General features: G+C 48.0%; 1 protein-coding gene across 5 annotated transcripts in view; it reads left to right on the forward strand.

Moving 5' to 3' along the window:
• LOC138304355 (serine/arginine repetitive matrix protein 2-like) overlaps positions 1 to 22,336 on the forward strand; it is a 735,752-nt gene that overhangs the window by 161,862 nt on the left and 551,554 nt on the right. For all 5 annotated transcript variants that reach the window (XM_069244334.1, XM_069244333.1, XM_069244336.1 and 2 more), the window contains exon 5: positions 17,318 to 17,404. In XM_069244334.1, coding sequence (XP_069100435.1) covers positions 17,318 to 17,404 — 87 coding nt within the window. The remainder of the gene's footprint in view (positions 1 to 17,317; positions 17,405 to 22,336) is intronic.

Below are 22,336 nucleotides of genomic sequence, written 5' to 3' on the forward strand. Positions count from 1 at the left end.
ACCTGTAGTTGGGGAGCTCGTGATGACCAGTGACCAGCATGTGTACTTACGTTTTCCCTGTCCACTTACTATGTCTGAGAATTGGAGGAGCCATAGCAGAGTCATAGCTGCTCATGTATTAATTGTAGGAAGCTGGCTTTTTATATACTATACCAAAATGGGGTATAGTGTGCACAGTCCAGTGGATTCCAGAGATTCAACAGAGGCTAAAATAGATAATACTAATGCTCTCTTTTGTGGTAGTATGGTCGAGCAGTGAGGCGTATCAGAGGGTAGTGCAAAATATTTGTTGCACACAAAAAGGCTGCTGGCTGGGTCCAGGCAGTCTGTTGTGGAATACCAGACTGGACAGGTAGGAGAGTAGCCTGATGGACCGTCTGTCGGATTCCCCAAGGCCAGGGGGCTGACGAAGCAGGGATACCTTTGGGTCTTCGTGGATCCTTTTGCGGTCAGGAAGGTCCTCTGGATTTAGGCTGCATGTGTCAAGTTGGTCAGGAGGGCTCAAGGTCTGAATCGCCTAGGGACCTCTTCTGGTCCAGTGGGCCACCTGGACACGGCCGTGGGCATTGTGTGAAGAGTGGGCAGGACTCGTGGATCTGAGGAGGCTCTGAAGTCCTTTTGGAAGGGTTCTTGTGGATGGGGCCACTGTCCTCTGGATTTATTGGTCCTCTGCTGGGCAGGCAGCCCTCGGAGTTTGTAGAGGTTGCTAGTTCTGCAGGATGTATCACTTTTTTGTAGCAGGAGTCTTGAAGCGGCAGTCAGGCTGGTAGGGCTGGGGCCAAGTCAGTTGTTGTCTGGAGTCTTCATTTCTGGGTTCAGCTCTTCAGTTCTCGTTCTTGAGGTAGTCCTGAATCTGAAGAGCAAGGTTCAGGGGTCCCCCTCAATACAAGATTTAGGGGCATTACAGGGGTCAGAGGACAGTAGCCAAAGGCTACTGTCCCTGAGGGTGTCTACACCCTTCCTGTGCCCACTCCCTTGGGTGTGGTGGGGGGGGGGGGCTGGGCACAGTCCTTTCCCTGTTTGCTACTATCTTCCAAAGCAAGATGGAAGATTCTGCAAAGAGGGCGTCACTTCAGCTCTTGACACCATATGGGTGGTTCCAGCTGAAGTGATCACTCCTTGTTTTTCCTAATTATTGTTTGACCATGTCAAAAGGGCACTTGCCTAAAAGTCTCAACTCCTTTTCCTAGACAACATATCTCTTCATTCAAGATTCCAGTTATCAAAGCCTTCATGGAAGGCCTCAACAGTCATTCCACCCAAGGTTTCCCGAGCCCCATCATGGAACTTTAATATTGTACACATTAGTCTCATGGCATCACCTTTTGAGCCTATGCCGTCCTGTCCTTCGCAATTCCTTTTTGGAAGGTAGCCTTTTTAGTAGCCATCTCCTCTCTAAGATGTGTAAGTGAAATACACGCTCTAACTTTAGAAGAACCATTCTTCCAGTTACATAAAGACAGGTTAGTTCTTAAGGCAAACCCTAAGTTCATTCCAAAAGTAGTTTCACCATTTCACATTAATCAATCGAGCTGCGTGTCTTTTTTTTTCCACAACCAGACTCCGTTACAGAGAGAGCTCTTCACACACTAGCTGTTATAAGGGCTCTTATGTATTACACTGATAGGACTAAACAGTTTAGGAAATCCAAACAGCTTTTTGTGGCATTTTCCATGCCTCACAAAGGCAATCCAATTTAAAAATAAAAAAAAATAGCATAGGCAGATGGATAGTCAAGTGTATTCAAACTTGCTATCTTAAAGCCTAAAGGCAGTTGCCTATTACTCCCAGAGCACATTCCACTAGAAAGAAGGGTGCTTCTATGTCTTTTTTTAGGCAACATTCCAATAGCGGACATTTGTAAATTTTGCTACGTGGACTACACCACATACATTTACTAAATACTATTGTGTAGTGGTGCTCAGAACAATTTTTCAAGCAACTCCTACAGGCTAGCCACTGTTTATGTGGACGGGTCTGCTTTTACAGTCCACGCAAAGCATGTGTATCTACAGCCACATATACCATTGAATGGAAAATGTTACTTACCCAGTAGACATCTGTAGGAAGTTGGCTCTGTATGTGCTATTTCAAAGTAAGGAATAGCATGCACAGAGTCCAAGGGTTCCCCTTAGAGGTAAGATAGTGGCAAAAAGAGATAATACTAATGCTCTATTTTGTGGTAGTGTGGTCGAGCAGTAGGCTTATCAAAGGAATATTGTTAAGCATTTGTTGTACATACACACAGGCAATAAATGAACACACACTCGGAGACAAATCCAGCCAATAAGTTTTGTTATAGAAAAATATATTTTCTTAGTTTATTTTAAGAAGCACAGGTTCAAATTCTACATGTAATATCTCATTTGAAAGGTATTGCAGGTAAGTACTTTAGGAACTTTGAATAATCACAGTAGCATTTATACTTTATACATAAAACACAATAAGCTGTTTTAAAAGTGGACACAGTGCAATTTTCACAGTTCCTGGGGGAGGTAAAGTATTGGTAGTTTTAACAGGTAAGTAAGTCACTTACAGGTTTCAGTTTTGGGTCCAAGGTAGCCCACCGTTGGGGGTTCAGAGCAACCCCAAAGTTATCACACCAGCAGCTCAGGGCCGGTCAGGTGCAAAGGTTAAAGAGGTGCCCAAAACACATAGGCTTCAATGGAGAGAAGGGTTTCCCCGGTTCCAGTCTGCCAGCAGGTAAGTACCCGTGTCTTCGGAGGGCAGACCAGGGGGGTTTTGTAGGGCACCGGGGGGGGACACACAAGTCCACACAAAAAGTACACCCTCAGCAGCGCGGGGGCGGCCGGGTGCAGTGTGCAAACACACGTCTGGTTTGTAATGGTTTTCAATGGGAGACCAAGGGGTCTCTTCAGCGGTGCAGACGGGCAAGGGGGGGGTCTCCTTGGGGTAGCACCACCTGGGCAAGGGAGAGGGCCTCCTGGGGGTCACTCCTGCACAGGAGTTCCGTTCCTTCCGGTGCTGGGGGCTGCGGGTGCAGGGTCTTTTCCAGCCGTCGGGACTTTAGGTTCAGGCAGTCGCGGTCAGGGGGAGCCTCGGGATTCCCTCTGCAGGCGTCGCTGTGGTGGCTCAGGGGGGACAACTTTGGTTACTCAGTCTTGGAGTCACCGGAGGGTCCTCCCTGAGGTGTTGGTTCTCCACCAGTCGAGTCGGGGTCGCCGGGTGCAGTGTTGCGGGGAGTTGCAGGGGTCTTTAAATCTGCTCCTCTGTAACAAAGTTGCAGTTCTTTTGGAGCAGTGCTGCTGTCCTCAGGAGTTTCTTGTCTTTCGTGAAGCAGGGCTGTCAGAGGATTCAGAGGTCGCTGGTCCCTTGGAAAGCGTCACTGGAGCAGGTTTCTTTGGAAGGCAGGAGACAGGCCGGTAAGTCTGGGGCCAAAGCAGTTGGTGTCTTCTGTTCTTCCTCTGCAGGGGTTTTTCAGCTCAGCAGTAATCTTCTTGTAGTTTCAGGAATCTAAATTCTTAGGTTCAGGGAAGCCCTTAAATACTAAATTTAAGGGCGTGTTTAGGTCTGGGGGGGTTAGTAGCCAATGGCTACTAGCCCTGAGGGTGAGTACACCCTCTTTGTGCCTCCTCCCAAGGGGAGGGGGTCACATCCCTAATCCTATTGGGGGAATCCTCCATCTGCAAGATGGAGGATTTCTAAAAGTCAGTCACCTCAGCTCAGGACACCTTAGGGGCTGTCCTGACTGGCCAGTGACTCCTCCTTGTTGTTTTCTTTGTTTCCTCCGGTCTTGCCGCCAAAAGTGGGGGCCATGGCCGGAGGGGGCGGGCAACTCAACTAGCTGGAGTGTCCTGCGGTGCTGTGACAAAGGGGTGAGCCTTTGAGGCTCACCGCCAGGTGTTACAGCTCCTGCCTGGGGGAGGTGTTAGCATCTCCACCCAGTTCAGGCTTTGTTACTGGCCTCAGAGTGACAAAGGCACTCTCCCCATGGGGCCAGCAACATGTCTCTAGTGTGGCAGGCTGCTGGAACCAGTCAGCCTACACAGATAGTTGGTTAAGGTTTCAGGGGGCACCTCTAAGGTGCCCTCTGGGGTGTATTTCACAATAAAATGTACACTGGCATCAGTGTGCATTTATTGTGCTGAGAAGTTTGATACCAAACTTCCCAGTTTTCAGTGTAGCCATTATGGTGCTGTGGAGTTCGTGTAAAACAGACTCCCAGACCATATACTCTTATGGCTACCCTGCACTTACAATGTCTAAGGTTTGGCTTAGACACTGTAGGGGCACAGTGCTCATGCACTGGTGCCCTCACCTATGGTATAGTGCACCCTGCCTTAGGGCTGTAAGGCCTGCTAGAGGGGTGTCTTACCTATACTGCATAGGCAGTGAGAGGCTGGCATGGCACCCTGAGGGGAGTGCCATGTCGACTTACTCATTTTGTTATTCACTAGCACACACAAGCTGGTAAGCAGTGTGTCGGTGCTGAGTGAGGGGTCTCCAGGGTGGCATAAGACATGCAGCAGCCCTTAGAGACCTTCCCTGGCATCAGGGCCCTTGGTACCAGGGGTACCAGTTACAAGGGACTTACCTGGATGCCAGGGTGTGCCAATTGTGAAAACAAAAGTACAGGTTAGGGAAAGAACACTGTTGCTGGGGCCTGGTTAGCAGGCCTCAGCACACTTTCAATTCAAAACATAGCATCAGCAAAGGCAAAAAGTCAGGGTTAACCATGCCAAGGAGGCATTTCCTTACAACATCTGTTTGTGGCATGTAGTGCTGTAGATTTACATGCACCCTCCCGCCTCCCTGGAAGCCTGTGGTCGTTGTAGTGGCATTTTTATTTAAATATTGTATACATGCAAATACACTGCATGGACATCTTTTCGTACTCTATATACTCCTTACCTCACTGCCTGTGGGAAAATAGTCTAACAAATGACTTTATGCCCATGCGCAGTATGACCGAGAGGAGTCGTCACTCGATCTTGTGACTCAAAGATTTTTCGAGCAAAAACTTGCAACACTCCAGATCCAACACTGGATGGCGGACATATGTAAATAATGTGTATCTAAAGCACTACATGCCATGAACAGATGTCTACTGGGTAAGTAACATTTTCTTTCCTGCATGTCCAGGTGCGAAATGGGCCGTGGGGCAGGGGTGTCGACATTAGTTCTTTGAGTAAAGCCAGATCTGCATTCCGAAGACAGTAGGCTTCTCTGAAGCCCTTCTGCCTTGGAATGCAGATTTGCAGGTCATTGTTTTGGGTGGGGTGTGTAAACTCCTCAGGTAGAACAATCTTTGTTTCTGACCATCCGAGAGCACAGGCTCTCATCCGAGCGCTCAAACACATCTGATGGTGGCAGGCTGGCTAAAACTAGTCAGTCCGCAGACTGGTAGAATTGACCAGTGTCCAGCACCTGTACTTAAAATAGCTTCCCTGTTCAGTCACTGTCTGAGAATCATCAGACGTAGAAGGGGCATATCTGCTGTTGCACATGATATAATGCATACTGCCTTAGGGCAGTAAGGCCTGATATAGGGGTGACTTGGATATATTGCATGCATTGTTTAGGGGACGTGGAACATAGGCTGTGTGCCATGTTGTGTTTTTACTTCTAGCTGCACCAAGACACACAGCCTGCAATGGCAGTCTACATGTGCTAGTTGAGTGGTCCCTGAGGGTGGCACAATACATGCTGCAGCTCTTTGGGATCCTCTTTGGCACCCGTGCCCTAGGTCCCAGAGGTACCATTCACCAGGGACTTGGGGGCAAACAAATTATCAATTGTGGGACAATTCTACAGATTTAGAGAGAGAGATGTGGCACTGGGAACCTGTTTAGCAGGAACCCAGTGCAGTTTCAGTCGAAATTGCATGATGCACCAGGCAAAAAGTGAGGGTGACCATTCCGAAAAGGGACACTTTCCTGCACAACTCCCCCACCAAATGAATGAATGAGACTGCCTTACTGGGGTCTTCCCCTTAGACTGAGACTCTCTTGGGAAAGGTTAGTCTGGTTTGGCATAGTCAGTACAGATCTGTTCCACTATAAAGTCCATTCCCTGCAGGGAGATAGACCACCTTAGCAGTTTCCGGTTTTCACCTTCCATTTGCCTCAGCCATCTGAGAGGCCTGTGGTCAGTTTGAACAAAGAAGTGAGAACCAAACAGGTATAGTTTCAACTTCTTAAGAGACCAGACTAAATCAAAGGCTTCCCTTTCAATGTCACTCCAACAGTGCTGTCTGGGGAGTAAACTACTGCTAATGAAAGCAACCGGTTGGTCATGGCCATCATCATTTGGTCTTGGATAGGACCTACTCCTATCCCATGTTCAGAAGCATCTGTTGTGCTTCCTTCTGTGTCAAAAACCTTTTGACAGCTGTCAAGTTCACTTTCTTTGTCATCTTTTTGGAGGTCAATTCTGTGAGGGGTGCTACAATGGTACCACACCTCCTCTAGTACCCAGTCAAGCCAAGGAATGTCCTTACTTGGGCCTGGGTGGTTGGAGCTACCCAGTCCAGAATTCTCTGGATCTTGGGTTGTAGTGGTTGAATTTGGCCTCAACCTACAAGGTGGCCCAAGAATTCAATCTTGCCCTACCCTATCAGGCACTTGCTGCCCTTGATAGTGAGGCCTGCACTTCACAGCACTCCATTACCTTTGCCAAGGTGGATCAAGTGATCCTGCCAAGTGGATATAAAGACAGTAATATCACCAAGAAATGCTGCACTAAAGACTTCCAACCCTGTGAGGACTTCATTCACCAGCCTTTGGATGGTGGTGGGGCATTCTTTAAACCAAATGGCATAACAGTGAACCGGTAATGTTCATCTGGGGTAGAGATTATTATTATTATTCTTTTTTTTATTTTTTTGCTCCAGGGTTCAGACAAGACTGCCAGTACCCTGATGTCAAATCAAAAGTATTGAGAAACTTAGCTTCCCCTAACCTGTCAGCGTTCATCTGCTCTTGGGATAGGGTGTGCATATGTCTTGGTGATAGAATTGAGACCTTTTATATCCCACACATAACCTCATCTCTGGTTTCCCTCCCTTGGAACGGGGTTTGGGGGACTAAGACCACTTGGCTAACCTAGGGGGTGTCAGAGGGCCCAATTACCAGCATCTTGCTTACTTCAGCTCTGATGCTACCCTTAAATTGGTCAGTTATCCTGTATATTTGCCTTTTGACAGGCAGATGGTCACCAGGGTCTTCCATCATGGAGACACCAGTTATTCTGACCATGGGAGAGGGAAAAGAGCTCAGCGTACTGCTGTTGAAATTGCCTGCAGTCCTCTTGCTGCTGGGCAGTGAGGATGTCTGATAAGACCACTCCAACTGATCCTTCTTTGGGGCTGAGAGGAGATCAGGGAGAGGCTCACTCTCCTTCCTTATCCTTATCCTCATCAGTGACCATCAGCATGGCCACATCACCCCTGTCATGAATGAGCTTTAGGCGGTTTACATGTACAACCCTAGGGTTCCTAGGAGTGCCTAGGTCAATCAACTAGGTGACCTCACTCTTCTTTCAAAGATGGAGTAAGGGCCACAACATTTATCCTGGAGTTCCCTGAGAGCCACAGGCTCAAGTTCCCACACCTTCTGCACTGGTTGAAACTACACTATGGTAGCCTTTTAGTTGTACCAGAGCTTCTGGAGCTCTTGGTAGCCCGCAAGTTTTTGCATACTTTTTCCATGTACTTGGCCATTCTGAGCGTAGGCCGCGCGCATAGTCCGTTTTCTAGGCTCTTTGAGAGGTCTCTCCATCCTTCCCTCTCTAGACACAGTGGTCCCCTTACAGAATGAGCAAACAGAAGTTCAAAGTGTGGGTGGGGAAAGCCTACTCCTTCTGTGGCACTTCTCTGTTGGCGAAAAGTAGACATGGTATCAGGATATCCCATCTCCTTTTGAGTTTTTCAGGGATACTTGCAATCATGGTTTTGTTAAATCTCTAAACCAAACCATATCCTTGTGGGTGATATGGGGTAGTGAACTTAAGTGTCTCCACATCCATTCAATATTCCAGGTTCCAGCACCTCATTTTCACCCTGGACTTTGGATTTTGCTGCGATTTTCACACACACCCATTCAACTATATCCAGTAGCTGCATTTCCCCCCCCCCAATCTTATCCCATGCTGAGGACTAAAGATCATTTCTTAGAAGACATGCCACAGGAATTGGAGGATACCACCACCTTTTTCTGGCCAGTAACCACAAAGGTCACCATTGCCATGGGATGGTCTTTATCTTGGTTGTCAGCATTGATGACTGTGTAAGTTTCACCATTCAGATAATGTTCTGGGGAATATCGGTTTTTCATTCACCATGGTGACACTTGCACCTGTATCCCTCATTGCTTTGTCTCTGATCCCATTTATATGAGGCTGTTATCTGTACTTTTCCAGGTAGTGGGGCAGACAGCCAGGGCAGCTACATCCACACCACTCTCAGACTAAAGCTGCTTGTGTGAGCTCTGGCATGGACAGGGCTTTTCTAGGATCCCATATTGGCACCTATCACTGCAGCAGGAGCTGCATGTGCTCTAGGGGGAATTCTTTTTGGGACAGGCATGGTCTCCAGTTTGGTGCCCATTCACTTTCCAATTAAATCACCAAGACTTTTTAGTGTCCCAGTTCTTAGCCTGGTACCCACCCTTGCTCTGTATCTTGTCTTTCGGGCACAGCCTCCTGAACAGGTTTTTGGCGGCCTTTAGAAAACTTTGCTTTTATTTTTAGACTGGTGGTTCCTTGGTGGTACTTAGCAACCCCTTTCTTTTTGGTCAACCCCACCATGAGTTGTCTTGGATACCATACTCTTGACCAAGTGGGCTGCCTTCTTTCCCAACTCTTGCGGATAAAGTGGACCTAGGTCTACCAGATACTGATGTAACATCCCCTTGAGCACAATTACTCTTCAGGTGCTCTTTCATTATTAAATTATGAAGCCCTTTATAACTGTGCACCTTGTTCCCTTTCAACTAGCCACCCAGTGTCTTGACTGAGGTCAGCAAAATCTGCTACTCCGCGGGCGTTTTCTGTTGCTCGGGTGGAGACGGACAGTCTTTCTACGCTTTTCGAAGTTTAAACAGCTTTACGACAAGACAACTTTGGCACGATCGTCTTAGTCGGCTGGCAGGGTTTGCGGCGAGTCATTCACCAGCCTTCTGTACTTTCTTTTGTGTCCAAGTGTCCTTCTTGAAGTCAGTGGGAGTTGCTTTTCTGGTGTCAGGGGATTCCCTAAAGAATGAAATGAGGGTTTTGTGTAGGGTATTAGCCAATGGATTCTTACTATTGGGGTTACTGCATCCCATAAATGACCACTTCCTGTGGGAATTGGGCATAACCCTGTCCCAGCGATCCTAAATCCGGCAACACCAAAATTAGAGATTTCTAAATATTATGTCCAATGGGGCATAAATTCCATGCCTGTCTGGTTGTCATCTCTTTTGAGTGAAGCCAGATCTGCATACCAAGGGTGGTAGGCTTCTGTGAAGCCTCCTGACTCAGACTCAGAATGCAGATTGGGTGGGGTGTGCTAAAACGTCTCCTAGTTCAGAGTTTGTTTCTGACCGTCCGAGACCAAAGGCTCTCACCCCAGGGGGTTAGAAGCATGTGTGGTGGTTGCAGGTTGTCTAAAACCAGTTAGTCCGCGCACTGGTAGTTGGTAGGTTTTCAGGGGGCTTCTCTAAGGTGCCCTCTGGGTGCATGTATTAATAAATCCATCACTGGCATCAGTGAAGGATTAATAATACCATGTGTTTGATGCCAAACATTGCTATTTTCAGTGAAGCCATTATAGGAAGCTGGCCTGGTGTGTACTGGACATCTATGTTGTTGTCACCTCATACCAGGTCCAGATATCCTCTATTAGTAAAGTGTAGGGTGTGTCTAGGAAGCCAGGGCTCTCTAGAGGTAGCTGTGGATAAGCAGCTAAGACTATGTAGGAGACATGCAAAGCTTATGCAATACCACTAATGTCACACAGCAACTTTTCACACATCAAAGAACCCCATTGATACTTTATTCTAGTGTTGTCAAACTATAATAACTTATAGGCAGCACGCCCCTCCACCCACCCAAACTAGGGGAGGGCTAAACCATACATTAAAAGTGGAATGCGAGATAGTCCCTCACCCAAGAATGTGGAGTTGTTAGAGGGGAGCTGGAAGATCTAGGGATCCCAAGAGGTGAGTACCTGGGTAACCCCCGGCAACCAGGAGAGCAGAGGTAAGTACCTGGTCTCCCGAAGGACTAACAGGAGGACTTGGAAAAAAGATTGTACAGGAACAGGACCAGACTAGAAGAAACCAAAGGTGATTCCGGTAGAAGACGACCTGCTGTGGGGGGGCAGGAGCTACTACCCACTCTACTGTGGATGAATAACCCAGTCAACAAGGGAAGAAGACCAGCTGTGGAGCCCAGGAGCTGAAGATGAGTCCTTGAGCGGTGCAGATGGTGTCCATGTTGGTTGTTAGGTTGCAGATGATTAGTGGTGTTGGAGAACCACCAACAAGCCTTGGCAAATGCAAGAGGAGCAAAAGACGAGTAAGGAGTACCAGCAAGATCCAGGGGACTCAGCCCTTGGAGAGTCCGGGGTGACACTCAGCAGTTGGGAGAACCAACAGACTCATTCGCAGCCCCCACAGGCAGCCCACTGGCAGCAGGCACAGTAAGTAGCAGTGAGGCCCAGTCAGCACACCTGAAGAGTTTCACGTCGCTGGAGCAGCAGAGAGGAGACTGCTTGGCAGGAAGAAGTGCTGGGGATACTTGAAGCCTGAAAGCCCCTTGGAGCAGGAGACAACAAGCCTTGGTAACTGCACAAGTTGCAGTGCACAGGGTTACTATCCTATAAGAGGCAAGGGCTTACTGAGTCCCAAGATGGGCACCTGGCAGAGGACCAAGGGGACCACTCCAGACCACTGCCTGTGATGCAGGATCCATGCAGTTAGAGGAGAGCAGATCCACACAGCCGGATGACGTTGCAGCTGGTGCCTGTAGATGCAGGGGAGTGACTCCCTTACTCCAAGAGATTCCTTTTTGCTTCTTGGTGCAGGCTGAAGTCTTGACAACCTCAGAGGATGCACAGTTGGGGAACTGTTGCTGGAAGAAGCTGGAGAAACAATGTTGCACAGCAAGGTTGCAGCAGAAGTTGTAGACTTGTCGGATCCTGAAGACCCCAGTTGCGGTTCCAATGGCTAGAAGTGGAAGTAAATGATGCATAGGAGTCCTAGTGGAGTCTTGCATGTCGAATCTGAGGACCGACTCTCAAGGGAGTCCCTAAACAGTCCTAAAAGGGGTCTTGGTCACCTAGTAAGGTGACCACCTAGAGGAGGGGTCTTTGACATCTCCTACCTGACCACTCAGAGGCTCCCAGGGCCCTTTGCACATCTTGGTTTCAAGATGGCATAATTAAGTGGCCACCTAGATGAGCTGTGGGCACCAGCCCTGGAGTGTTCACTCCCCTACCTTTGTCAAGTTTTGAACCCAGACAGGGACCGAGGGTCCCTGGACTAGTGCAAACTGGTTTATGCAAGGAGGGCACCGTGCGAGCCCTTCAAAGCAAACCAGTGGCTTGGGGAGGCTACCCCTCCAAGTCTTGTAATACCTATTTTCAGTGGAGAGGGTGTTGCCGCCCTCTCCCAAAGAGTGATTTGTCCTGCTTTCCTCTGCCTGGGCTTGTCAAGCAGTGGGAGGTCAGAAACCTATAGTGGTGGCAGCAGTGCGGGCTGCCCTGAAAGCCCCTCGAGACTGTTAGGAGCAATACTGGGGGTTCTCTAAGGGCCCCCCAGGGTGTATAGAATTATACAACCTATACTGGCAACAGTATTTGGGTATGATTCAGACATGTTTGATACCAAAAATGCCCATTATGTTGCTGGGCACTGGTCCTGCACACTGGTAAAATGGCTTCCCTGCACTTTCGAAGTCAGTACAATGAGTCTTGAGGTAGTAAGGGCACCTCTGCTCATGCGAAGATGCCCTCACAAAAGGGTGCTTCCATCTTTTACGAAGACTGTAATGACATATTGCATGGGCTCCCAGGGGTGGAATAATACATGCTGTAGCTGTTTGGGGATTCCCTGGTGCCCCAAATGCCCAGAGTACCTAAGTATTATATACTAGGAACTTATAAGGAGGCACCAGTATGCCAATTGTAGAGTGCACAAAAGGCCTAGGCAACCAAATTTTGATGGAGAGCCCACAATCACTGAGGTCATGGTTAGTAGGATCTCAGTGTTAAATAAACTAAGCATGCACATAGGCAAAAAGTGGGGGTAACCATGCCAAACAGAGGGTACTTTGCTAAAGCCATCATGGGCAGACCTAGTAGCGGCATAGCTGCTCCTGTGGATATGTCCTCACATGTAATTTGATAAGGCCTGCTGTAGGGTTGACTTGCAAATGCTGCATGCAGTGTTCTGTTTTTAGTATTAACTGCACGCAGCCTGACTTGCGGGGGGGAAAAAGGAATTTCCAATTGGTGCACAATTGTACACCTTCACGGAGGGAGATCTGGCACTGGGGACCTGGTTAGCAATAACCCAGTGCACTTTAAATCAAAAATGCATCTTGTGAAGGCAACAAATGGGGTTGGTGAGGTCAAAAAGGGGCACTTCCCTACACAAGACCCGACAAGTCCTTCTAATTGGTCTGGATTGGCCAAAGAAGGGTATGGTATGCAGACCTTTGATGCTTCTCCCTAAGTACCCGCTCAAGCTGCCATTCAGACTGGACCTTCTTTGTATGTTGGTGCATCCAATCTCCGAAACATCCACATTCATGTTTGGAAATCGAACTGTACATTTAGGTTTCTTTAAGCTTCCTCTGGAAGATGTCCACTTAATTGTATCAGCTTGTTGTGCCTCCACAAAATCTGTTTATACTAGGATATGGAACAGCTTTGTTCATGGTGCCCTTACAACCACATTGACCATCTTCATGTGCATTTGTAGCAAACCCTCCTGTTCACACTCACTAGCATAGCAGTTGATGCCGTAAACTGGGTATTTGACTGCATTGTGTGCACTTCTGCCTCTTTTGTCCTGAGCAATCTGAGACATTGGCCCATTTTGTTTTTTTTGTCCTAGGTATCTGGTGCCCAGGAAGAAGTGGATAATCGCCTTCTACAGATCAATGGGGATAAGGAAACATAATATATCCTTGCGAATCCTTTCTAGTGGCACAAGTGATAAGGTGGCCTTTGCCAAGTACTTACAAAACGCTTGGGCCATAAGAACTAGAGAATACACTGCTGATTGATTGGATTAGCTATAATTACCCTAGGCCTCTGTTGACCATTATGGGCATGAAACCACGAAGGCTTTCTGTTAAAGAAAAAGGAAACTTGATGTTAGATCTATAAAATCAGATAGTTGTTGTAAAGAAATGGCTCCCTGTTGCAGTTACCCCCCACTTTTTGCCTGATACTGATACTGATGCTGACTTGACTGAAGTGTGCTGGGACCCTGCTAACCAGGCCCCAGCACCAGTGTTCTTTCACCTAAAATGTACCATTATCTCCACAATTGGCACAACCCTGGCACCCAGGTAAGTCCCTTGTAACTGGTACCCCTGGTACCAAGGGCCCTGATGCCAGGGAAGGTCTCTAAGGGCTGCAGCATGTCTTATGCCACCCTAGGGACCCCTCACTCAGCACAGACGCACTGCTTGCCAGCTTGTGTCTGCTGGTGGGGAGAAAATGACTAAGTCGACATGGCACTCCCCTCAGGTGCTTGTGGCATAGGTAAGTCACCCCTCTAGGAGGCCTTACAGGCCTAAGGCAGGGTGCACTATACCACAGGTGAGGGTATAGGTGCATGAGCACTATGCACCTACAGTGTCTAAGCAAAACCTTATACATTGTAAGTGCAGGGTAGCCATAAGAGAATATGGTCTGGGAGTCTGTCAAAAACGAACTCCACAGCTCCATAATGGCTACACTGAATACTGGGAAGTTTGGTATCAAACTTCTCAGAATAATAAATCCACACTGATGCCAGTGTTGGATTTATAAAAAAAATGCACACACAGGGCATCTTAGAGATACCCCCTGTATTTTACCCAATTGTTCAGTGCAGGACTGACTGGTCTGTGCCAGCCTGCTGCTGAGAGACGAGTTCCTGACCCCATGCGGTGAGAGCCTTTGTGCTCTGAGGACAGAAACAAAGCCTGCTCTGGGTGGAGGTGCTTCACACCTCCCCCTGCAGGAACTGTAACACCTAGCAGCGAGCTTCAAAGGCTCAAGCTTCGTGTTACAATGCCCCAGGGCACTCCAGCTAGTGGAGATGCCCGCCTCCTGGACCCAGCCCCCACTTTTGGCGGCAAGTCCAGGAGAGATAATGAGAAAAACAAGGAGGAGTCACTGGCCAGTCAGGACAGCCCCTAAGGTGTCCTGAACTGAGGTGACTCTGACTTTTAGAAATCCTCCATCTTTTAGAAGGAGGATTCCCCCAATAGGGATAGGAATGTGACCCCCTCCCCCCTGGGAGGAAGCACAAAGAGGGTGTACCCACCCTCAGGGCTAGTAGCCATTGGCTACTAACCCCCCAGACCTAAACACGCCCTTAAATTTAGTATTTAAGGGCTCCCCTGAACCTAAGAATTTAGATTCCTGCAACTTACAAGAAGAGGACTGCTGAGCTGAAAACCCCTGCAGAAGAAGAAAGAAGACACCAACTGCTTTGGCCCCAATCCTACCGGCCTGTCTCCTGCCTTCTAAAGAAACTGGCTCCAGCAACGCTTTCCCCAGGACCAGCGACCTCTGAATCCTCAGAAGACTGCCCTGCTTCAAGAAAGACTAGAAACTCCTGAGGACAGCGGCCCTGTTCCAAAAAGACTGCAACTTTGTTTCAGAGGAGCAGATTTAAAGACCCCTGCAAATCCCCGCAAGAAGTGTGAGACTTCCAACACTGCACCCGGCGACCCTGACTCGACTGGTGGAGAACCAACACCTCAGGGAGGACCCTCCGGCGACTCCGAGACTGAGTAACCAAAGTTGTCCCCCCTGAGTCCCCACAGCGACGCCTGCAGAGGGAATCCCGAGGCTCCCCCTGACCGCGACTGCCTGACTCTAAAATCCCGACGGCTGGAAAAGACCCTGCACCCGCAGCCCCCAGCACCTGAAGGATCGGAACTCCAGTGCAGGAGTGACCCCCACGAGGCCCTCTCCCTTGCCCAGGTGGTGGCTACCCCGAGGAGCCCCCCCCTTGCCTGCCTGCACCGCTGAAGAGACCCCTTGGTCTCCCATTGACTTCCATTGGAAACCTGACGCTTGTTTCTATACTGCACCCGGCCGCCCCCGCGCTGCTGAGGGTGTACTTTTTGTGTGAACTTGTCTCACCCCCCCCCCCCCCCCCCCCGGTGCCCTACAAAACCCCCCTGGTCTGCCCTCCGAAGACGCGGGTACTTACCTGCTGGCAGACCGGAACCGGGGCACCCCCTTCTCTCCATTGAAGCCTATGCGTTTTGGGCACCACTTTGAACTCTGCACCTGACCGGTCCTGAGCTGCTGGTGTGGTGACTTTGGGGTTGCTCTGAACCCCCAACGGTGGGCTACCTTGGACCCCAATCTTAACCCCGTAGGTGGTTTACTTGCCTGCAAAACCTAACAATACTTTACCTCCCCCAGGAACTGTGAAAATTGCACTGTGTCCACTTTTAAAACAGCTATTTGTGTTTTATGTGAAAAGTATATATGCTACTGTAATTATTCAAAGTTCCTAAAGTAATTACCTGCAATACCTTTCAAATGAGATATTACATGTAGAATTTGAACCTGTGGTTCTTAAAATAAACTAAGAAAATATATTTTTCTATAACAAAAACCTATTGGCCTGGAATTGTTTCTGAGTGTGTTCCTCATTTATTGCCTGTGTGTATGTACAACAAATGCTTAACACTACTCCTTTGATAAGCCTACTGCTCGACCACACTACCACAAAATAGAGCATAAGTATTATCTCTTTTTGCCACTATCTTACCTCTAAGGGGAACCCTTGGACTCTGTGCATGCTATTTCTTACTTTGAAATAGCACATACAGAGCCAACTTCCTACAGTTGTCCTGTAATTGATCTAACAAATGAGTTTTTATATTTTAATTCAGTATAATTATTTGTTCCTTTTTTTAATGTTTCATGTGGAAATTGTGCTTTTGATCATTTATAATCCTGTTGCATGGTAATTGACTGTTATTTATTGGATACTTTTATGGCTTCAGCCGAAATAAAGTTATTTATTGATATTGACTGCATTGTGTGTGTTCCTCTGTAACCTAAAGACCACCTCTGTGCAGCTGAACTTCTCTGATCATCTCCCCTCTCATAATGCTTTTTCTGAAGCCTTTGACTAATTTGTTTCTGCCAGCCACCTTTGTTGTTCCCCAGTGGGACCTTAATCTTATGTGCACGTTTTTGATGAGGTCTCTGTTTGATCCACTTGTCATTTGCTTGTTACAGATGTTAACTTTCAAGACAGGCAGTTTAATGCGGCTCCCATTTCACCTCATTTTTCCAGGGCAAATAGTTTTTTTGACCAGGGCTGCTTTCCTTCCTAAAGTGGTGACTCTCTTACTTAGGCAAGTCCATCACTCTACTGACCTTATATCATCCACCCCCGTTTTTCAAAGGCAAAGGGAGGAACTGCAGAAGCAGCGGTTCTAGGAGTAATTGAAAATAGGAAATTACCTTGAAGCAGTGGGCTCGCAGTTGAGAATTATGGTTATCCTAGGGCAAGACTGTTTTTATGCTCTGGTTGACAGCGCAGCTGTTGCCAGACCACTAAATCACCAGGAAAAGGACTTTGGATGTACCCACATATTGGGAGCTAAGAGTACATGTTTTGATTGGACAGAAATTGCCTGCTCCACAAATCCCTCTTAACAACTGAAAACATAGTGATCAGTTATCCAGTTGCCTGAGGTTTAACTTTCAGGGGGACAGAAGTGACATTCTAATGCTATTCAAGTGTCTTCGATAACTAGATAATTTATGGTGTTTTTCTCTTATAAGAGGTCAGTTACTAACCTACTTAGATTTTGAGGTCTGCCTTGACAGTAAAACTGTCACCTGACGTTTTAACCAGTATTCTACAGTTCTTCGCTTCAGCACAAATACTTATCCTTTCCTATGCTACCTACATGTAATGCTTCACACTACCATACAGTATTCTAATAAAGGCAGACCTACTGGCTTTGCCAATGCTTGTTCAACATATGAAACTAAGCATGCATTTCTTAAAATACAGCGATCAGTTACAAGTATTAATGCAGACATTGGTACCAAAATTGTAGGGGCATGATTTTTCCAAGCACCTCAGATATAATGCTCATGCAATCTCTCTTGCAGTATGGTTAAAGAATCTGCCAGTTCGCGCTCACCTTCTCCAGCGATTGCCAAACAGAAGAAAAAGAAGAAAAAGAAAGACAGAGGCCGGTAAGTACACGTGGAGTTAGGATTCTGTGGTGTAGAGTGGTTACTCCCATTTTCCTGTATAATTTACCTTTTCTGATTGAAATTATTTAGCTTTGGCTCTGTTCACGATACTCGTGCATGACTTATTTCTCTTCACATAGCTGGCAATCCTTTGAAAAGGGTTGAATGCAATAATTTGAAAATGGACGATTTCACATACCCTATCTCCATAATTTGTGATAATCTGAGAGGTCAGTAGTGGATTATTTCGTAGGCTTTCTTTATGATTTAAGTTTTGTGGGTGCAGTTTTATTTAGCCTTTATTATATTTTGCACTGTCTGTTCCTTGTAGGGCGTGGCTCAGTAATACCTAATTGTCCAATATTGGATTTTTCATAGATTCACATGCTTGAATTGTTCACCATTGTCGAAGCGGGAGTCCCACAGTACCATAATAAAGCAGAATGTAAGAAATATAAAAGTCTGTAATGCCAGTAGGCCATCTATCGTTGTAAAAAAAAACAAAAAAAAACAAAAAAAAAACCTTGAGCTATGACCATTCAGGCCTTGGCACCGTCTAGAATACTCCCAAGAGGCTGATTTCCACAGATTTTTCAACTGCACCTCTTGTGATGATAGTCTCCTTGAGCCCTGCTCAGTTTCTTTTCCCAGTTTTCAGCTTTTAGAATGCCTGAGTCTACCAAGAAATGTCTGTTTTGTTCCTGCAAATCCTGTGGGAAGAGAGAGCTGCATGTGGATGACCCTCAGAAACTGTATCTGCTGCCTTTACCCACAACATTTGGCAAAGGAGTGTAACATTTGCTGATCTTTCTCTTCAAAAGGTTTGAGAGACAGAAGATTACTTCTGTAGCTGCAGAAGTCAAGATCCCAGAGTTCCAGCTCTTCGGATGAGAACAGTGATTCAACTGTAAGGCCCCATAAAAGGCCAAGATCCTCTGAGCAGGGGGTTTAACGAGAGTAGGAAGGCCTTGAAGTCTCACCACAGAGACCCTCACATTCCTCTTATCTCTGCAGGGTCGGCCTTCTCCCAACCATACACCATCTCTTAAAAAAGGAGCTTCACTGCTCACCCTCATCTTTTCTGTTGATCTAAAATCCCTCTCACACCCCGGCAACAACCCCACTGTTGACAATAGTGTCCACAGCTACCATCACTACTGACTCGTAGACATCATCTTCGAACATAGTTGTCAACAGGTATTACTGCTTCCATATTGTCCACTAAGATATTTGCCTCTAAGTCACCATCGATGGTGGATTTGACATCACTACCACCGTCAATACCATTGATGAAGCCAACATCATTAAAGACAGCTGAAGACTGCTGCACCACCATTGATGGCAGCACCACTATTTACATCTGTCGTTGACGACACCGTTGACTAACACGTTATCAACTGATGCATCCACTACTATAAAAATGACAAAAATAACAGATTGCCTTGCGCTTTGAGGTGATGTCTCCAAGCAGAATTTCAGCTTTGCTTCCAAGCCATTTGTTAGACTGCCAGCAGTCTGAAGATGAAGAACATTTTGGGGACACAGACAGACCCTCAGAACTTCGAGTGAAGTATCAAGAGGACGATGAGGAAGACTACCAGCAAAGCTAAAAGTCTTATTACACCCTGCATAGCAAAGACTGACTATCCTCAGCCTAGGCAATATGTTATGCAAATGCCCACCTCCCTGGTTCAGGATTTGCAGGCCATGCTGCACTATTATGGAAGCTGGTTTCCAGACACTAACCAACAACCACAGCCAACACAACCCCAAGCTGTTTCTCCTACCACACCAAGAAACATCCCTCGGCCACCAATGCCCAAGTTCACACCAGCCTCACCTATTGTTCAACCTTCTAGGAAGGATGATGCTTCTACAGAAGATGAACGGGAAGAGGGAGAAATCCTTTGTCCACATCAACTGCAGGACGATTGTGACAATTATTTAGTCCGTACTGCATCTCCTCCACCTCCTCACCCCTGAGACTCTTCCCCTTGAGGACATTGAGGATTTCCACAACTTAACGGGCCGAGCTGCTGCATGTTTCCACCTACCAACCTCTGTTACGCAGTCGAACAGTTATATCCATGACTTTATAGAGCAGGCTCGAAAGTCAGTAAGAGCCATCCCCATCTTAGATTACGTCTGTAGTGAAGGGCTTAAAATCCTGAAAACTCCAGCTACGGTTCCTCCAGTTCCACCTCGCCAGGATAAAATATATATATGGCCACAGAGGAGAAGATTCCCCTGCTATTATCATCGCCCGCCCTAAGCCTGCCTGTCATCTCTCAGAGCTCAGATGCTCAAAAAACCCTTTGATTCCCCTATCTATTCCACCAGATAAGAAAGGCAAACGTCTGGTTAATGAGGGTGAAGAGTTTTTCGTGCATGTTTGCCATTACTGTCTGTACAGCCAACACTCTTGCAGTCCTAGGGTGTTACGACCACCAGATGTGATCAGATATCAGCACATTGCTCGATTTCATCCCTGAGGAAAGTAAGTTTGAAGTGAAGAAGATACTGCAGGAGAAAGAGCATACTTCATAGATTGATTGTACCCACACCATCACTTCCACAGGTTTCCGCCAATTAGCTGGAGCAGCAGTTTTAAGGTGCATTGGATGGCTAATGGCTACATCTTTTAGACAGGAGGGCCAATCAAAAATCTTGGAGGTGGCCTACAATGGCAAAAGTTTATTTGGGAAGCACATTGACAACACCTTTTTGGCACCATAAACTGACAGACTGCCAGGTATTCCGGCACTTTACAGCTCAAGAAATAGCCCTTTTGTGGTGCCAGTGGGAGAGGTTTCTCTTCTTACAGATGTGTAAGGAAATGCCTCCTTGGCATGGTTGCCCCCTGACTTTTTGCCTTTGCTGATGCTATGTTTACAATTGAAAGTGTGCTGAGGCCTGCTAACCAGGCCCCAGCACCAGTGTTCTTTCCCTAACCTGTACTTTTGTATCCACAATTGGCAGACCCTGGCATCCAGATAAGTCCCTTGTAACTGGTACTTCTAGTACCAAGGGCCCTGATGCCAAGGAAGGTCTCTAAGGGCTGCAGCATGTCTTATGCCACCCTGGAGACCTCTCACTCAGCACAGACACACTGCTTGCCAGCTTGTGTGTGCTAGTGAGAACAAACCGAGTAAGTCGACATGGCACTCCCCTCAGGGTGCCATGCCAGCCTCTCACTGCCTATGCAGTATAGGTAAGACACCCCTCTAGCAGGCCTTACAGCCCTAAGGCAGGGTGCACTATACCATAGGTGAGGGTACCAGTGCATGAGCATGGTACCCCTACCGTGTCTAAACAAAACCTTAGACATTGTAAGTGCAGGGTAGCCATAAGAGTATATGGTCTTGGAGTCTGTCAAACACGAACTCCACAGCACCATAATGGCTACACTGAAAACTGGGAAGTTTGGTATCAAACTTCTCAGCACAATAAATGCACACTGATGCCAGTGTACATTTTATTGTAAAATACACCACAGAGGGCACCTTAGAGGTGCCCCCTGAAACTTAACCGACTGTCTGTGTAGGCTGACTAGTTCCAGCAGCCTGCCACACCAGAGACATGTTGCTGGCCCCATGGGGAGAGTGCCTTTGTCACTCTGAGGCCAGTAACAAAGCCTGCACTGGGTGGAGATGCTAACACCTCCCCCAGGCAGGAGCTGTAACACCTGGCGGTGAGCCTCAAAGGCTCACCCCTTTGTCACAGCCCAGCAGGGCACTCCAGCTTAGTGGAGTTGCCCGCCCCCTCCGGCCACGGCCCCCACTTTTGGCGGCAAGGCTGGAGGGAACAAAGAAAGCAACAAGGAGGAGTCACTGGCCAGTCAGGACAGCCCCTAAGGTGTCCTGAGCTGAGGTGACTCTGACTTTTAGCAATCTTCCATCTTGCAGATGGAGGATTCCCCCAATAGGGTTAGGATTGTGACCCCCTCCCCTTGGGAGGAGGCACAAAGAGGGTGTACCCACCCTCAGGGCTAGTAGCCATTGGCTACTAACCCCCCAGACCTAAACACGCCCTTAAATTTAGTATTTAAGGGCTACCCTGAACCCTAGAAAATTAGATTCCTGCAACTACAAGAAGAAGGACTGCCTAGCTGAAAACCCCTGCAGAGGAAGACCAGAAGACGACAACTGCCTTGGCTCCAGAAACTCACCGGCCTGTCTCCTGCCTTCCAAAGATCCTGCTCCAGCGACGCCTTCCAAAGGGACCAGCGACCTCGACATCCTCTGAGGACTGCCCCTGCTTCGAAAAGACAAGAAACTCCCGAGGACAGCGGACCTGCTCCAAGAAAGGCTGCAACTTTGTTTCCAGCAGCCTTGAAAGAACCCTGCAAGCTCCCCGCAAGAAGCGTGAGACTTGCAACACTGCACCCGGCGACCCCGACTCGGCTGGTGGAGATCCAACACCTCAGGAGGGACCCCAGGACTACTCTGATACTGTGAGTACCAAAACCTGTCCCCCCTGAGCCCCCACAGCGCCGCCTGCAGAGGGAATCCCGAGGCTTCCCCTGACCGCGACTCTTTGAATCCAAAGTCCCGACGCCTGGGAGAGACCCTGCACCCGCAGCCCCCAGGACCTGAAGGACCGGACTTTCACTGGAGAAGTGACCCCCAGGAGTCCCTCTCCCTTGCCCAAGTGGAGGTTTCCCCGAGGAACCCCCCCTTGCCTGCCTGCAGCGCTGAAGAGATCCCGAGATCTCTCATAGACTAACATTGCGAACCCGACGCTGGTTTCTACACTGCACCCGGCCGCCCCCGCGCTGCTGAGGGTGAAATTTCTGTGTGGGCTTGTGTCCCCCCCGGTGCCCTACAAAACCCCCCTGGTCTGCCCTCCGAAGACGCGGGTACTTACCTGCAAGCAGACCGGAACCGGGGCACCCCCTTCTCTCCATTCTAGCCTATGTGTTTTGGGCACCAC

This window comes from Pleurodeles waltl, chromosome 7 (genome assembly GCF_031143425.1).
Source record: "Pleurodeles waltl isolate 20211129_DDA chromosome 7, aPleWal1.hap1.20221129, whole genome shotgun sequence".
Taxonomy (NCBI): Eukaryota; Metazoa; Chordata; class Amphibia; order Caudata; family Salamandridae; genus Pleurodeles; species Pleurodeles waltl.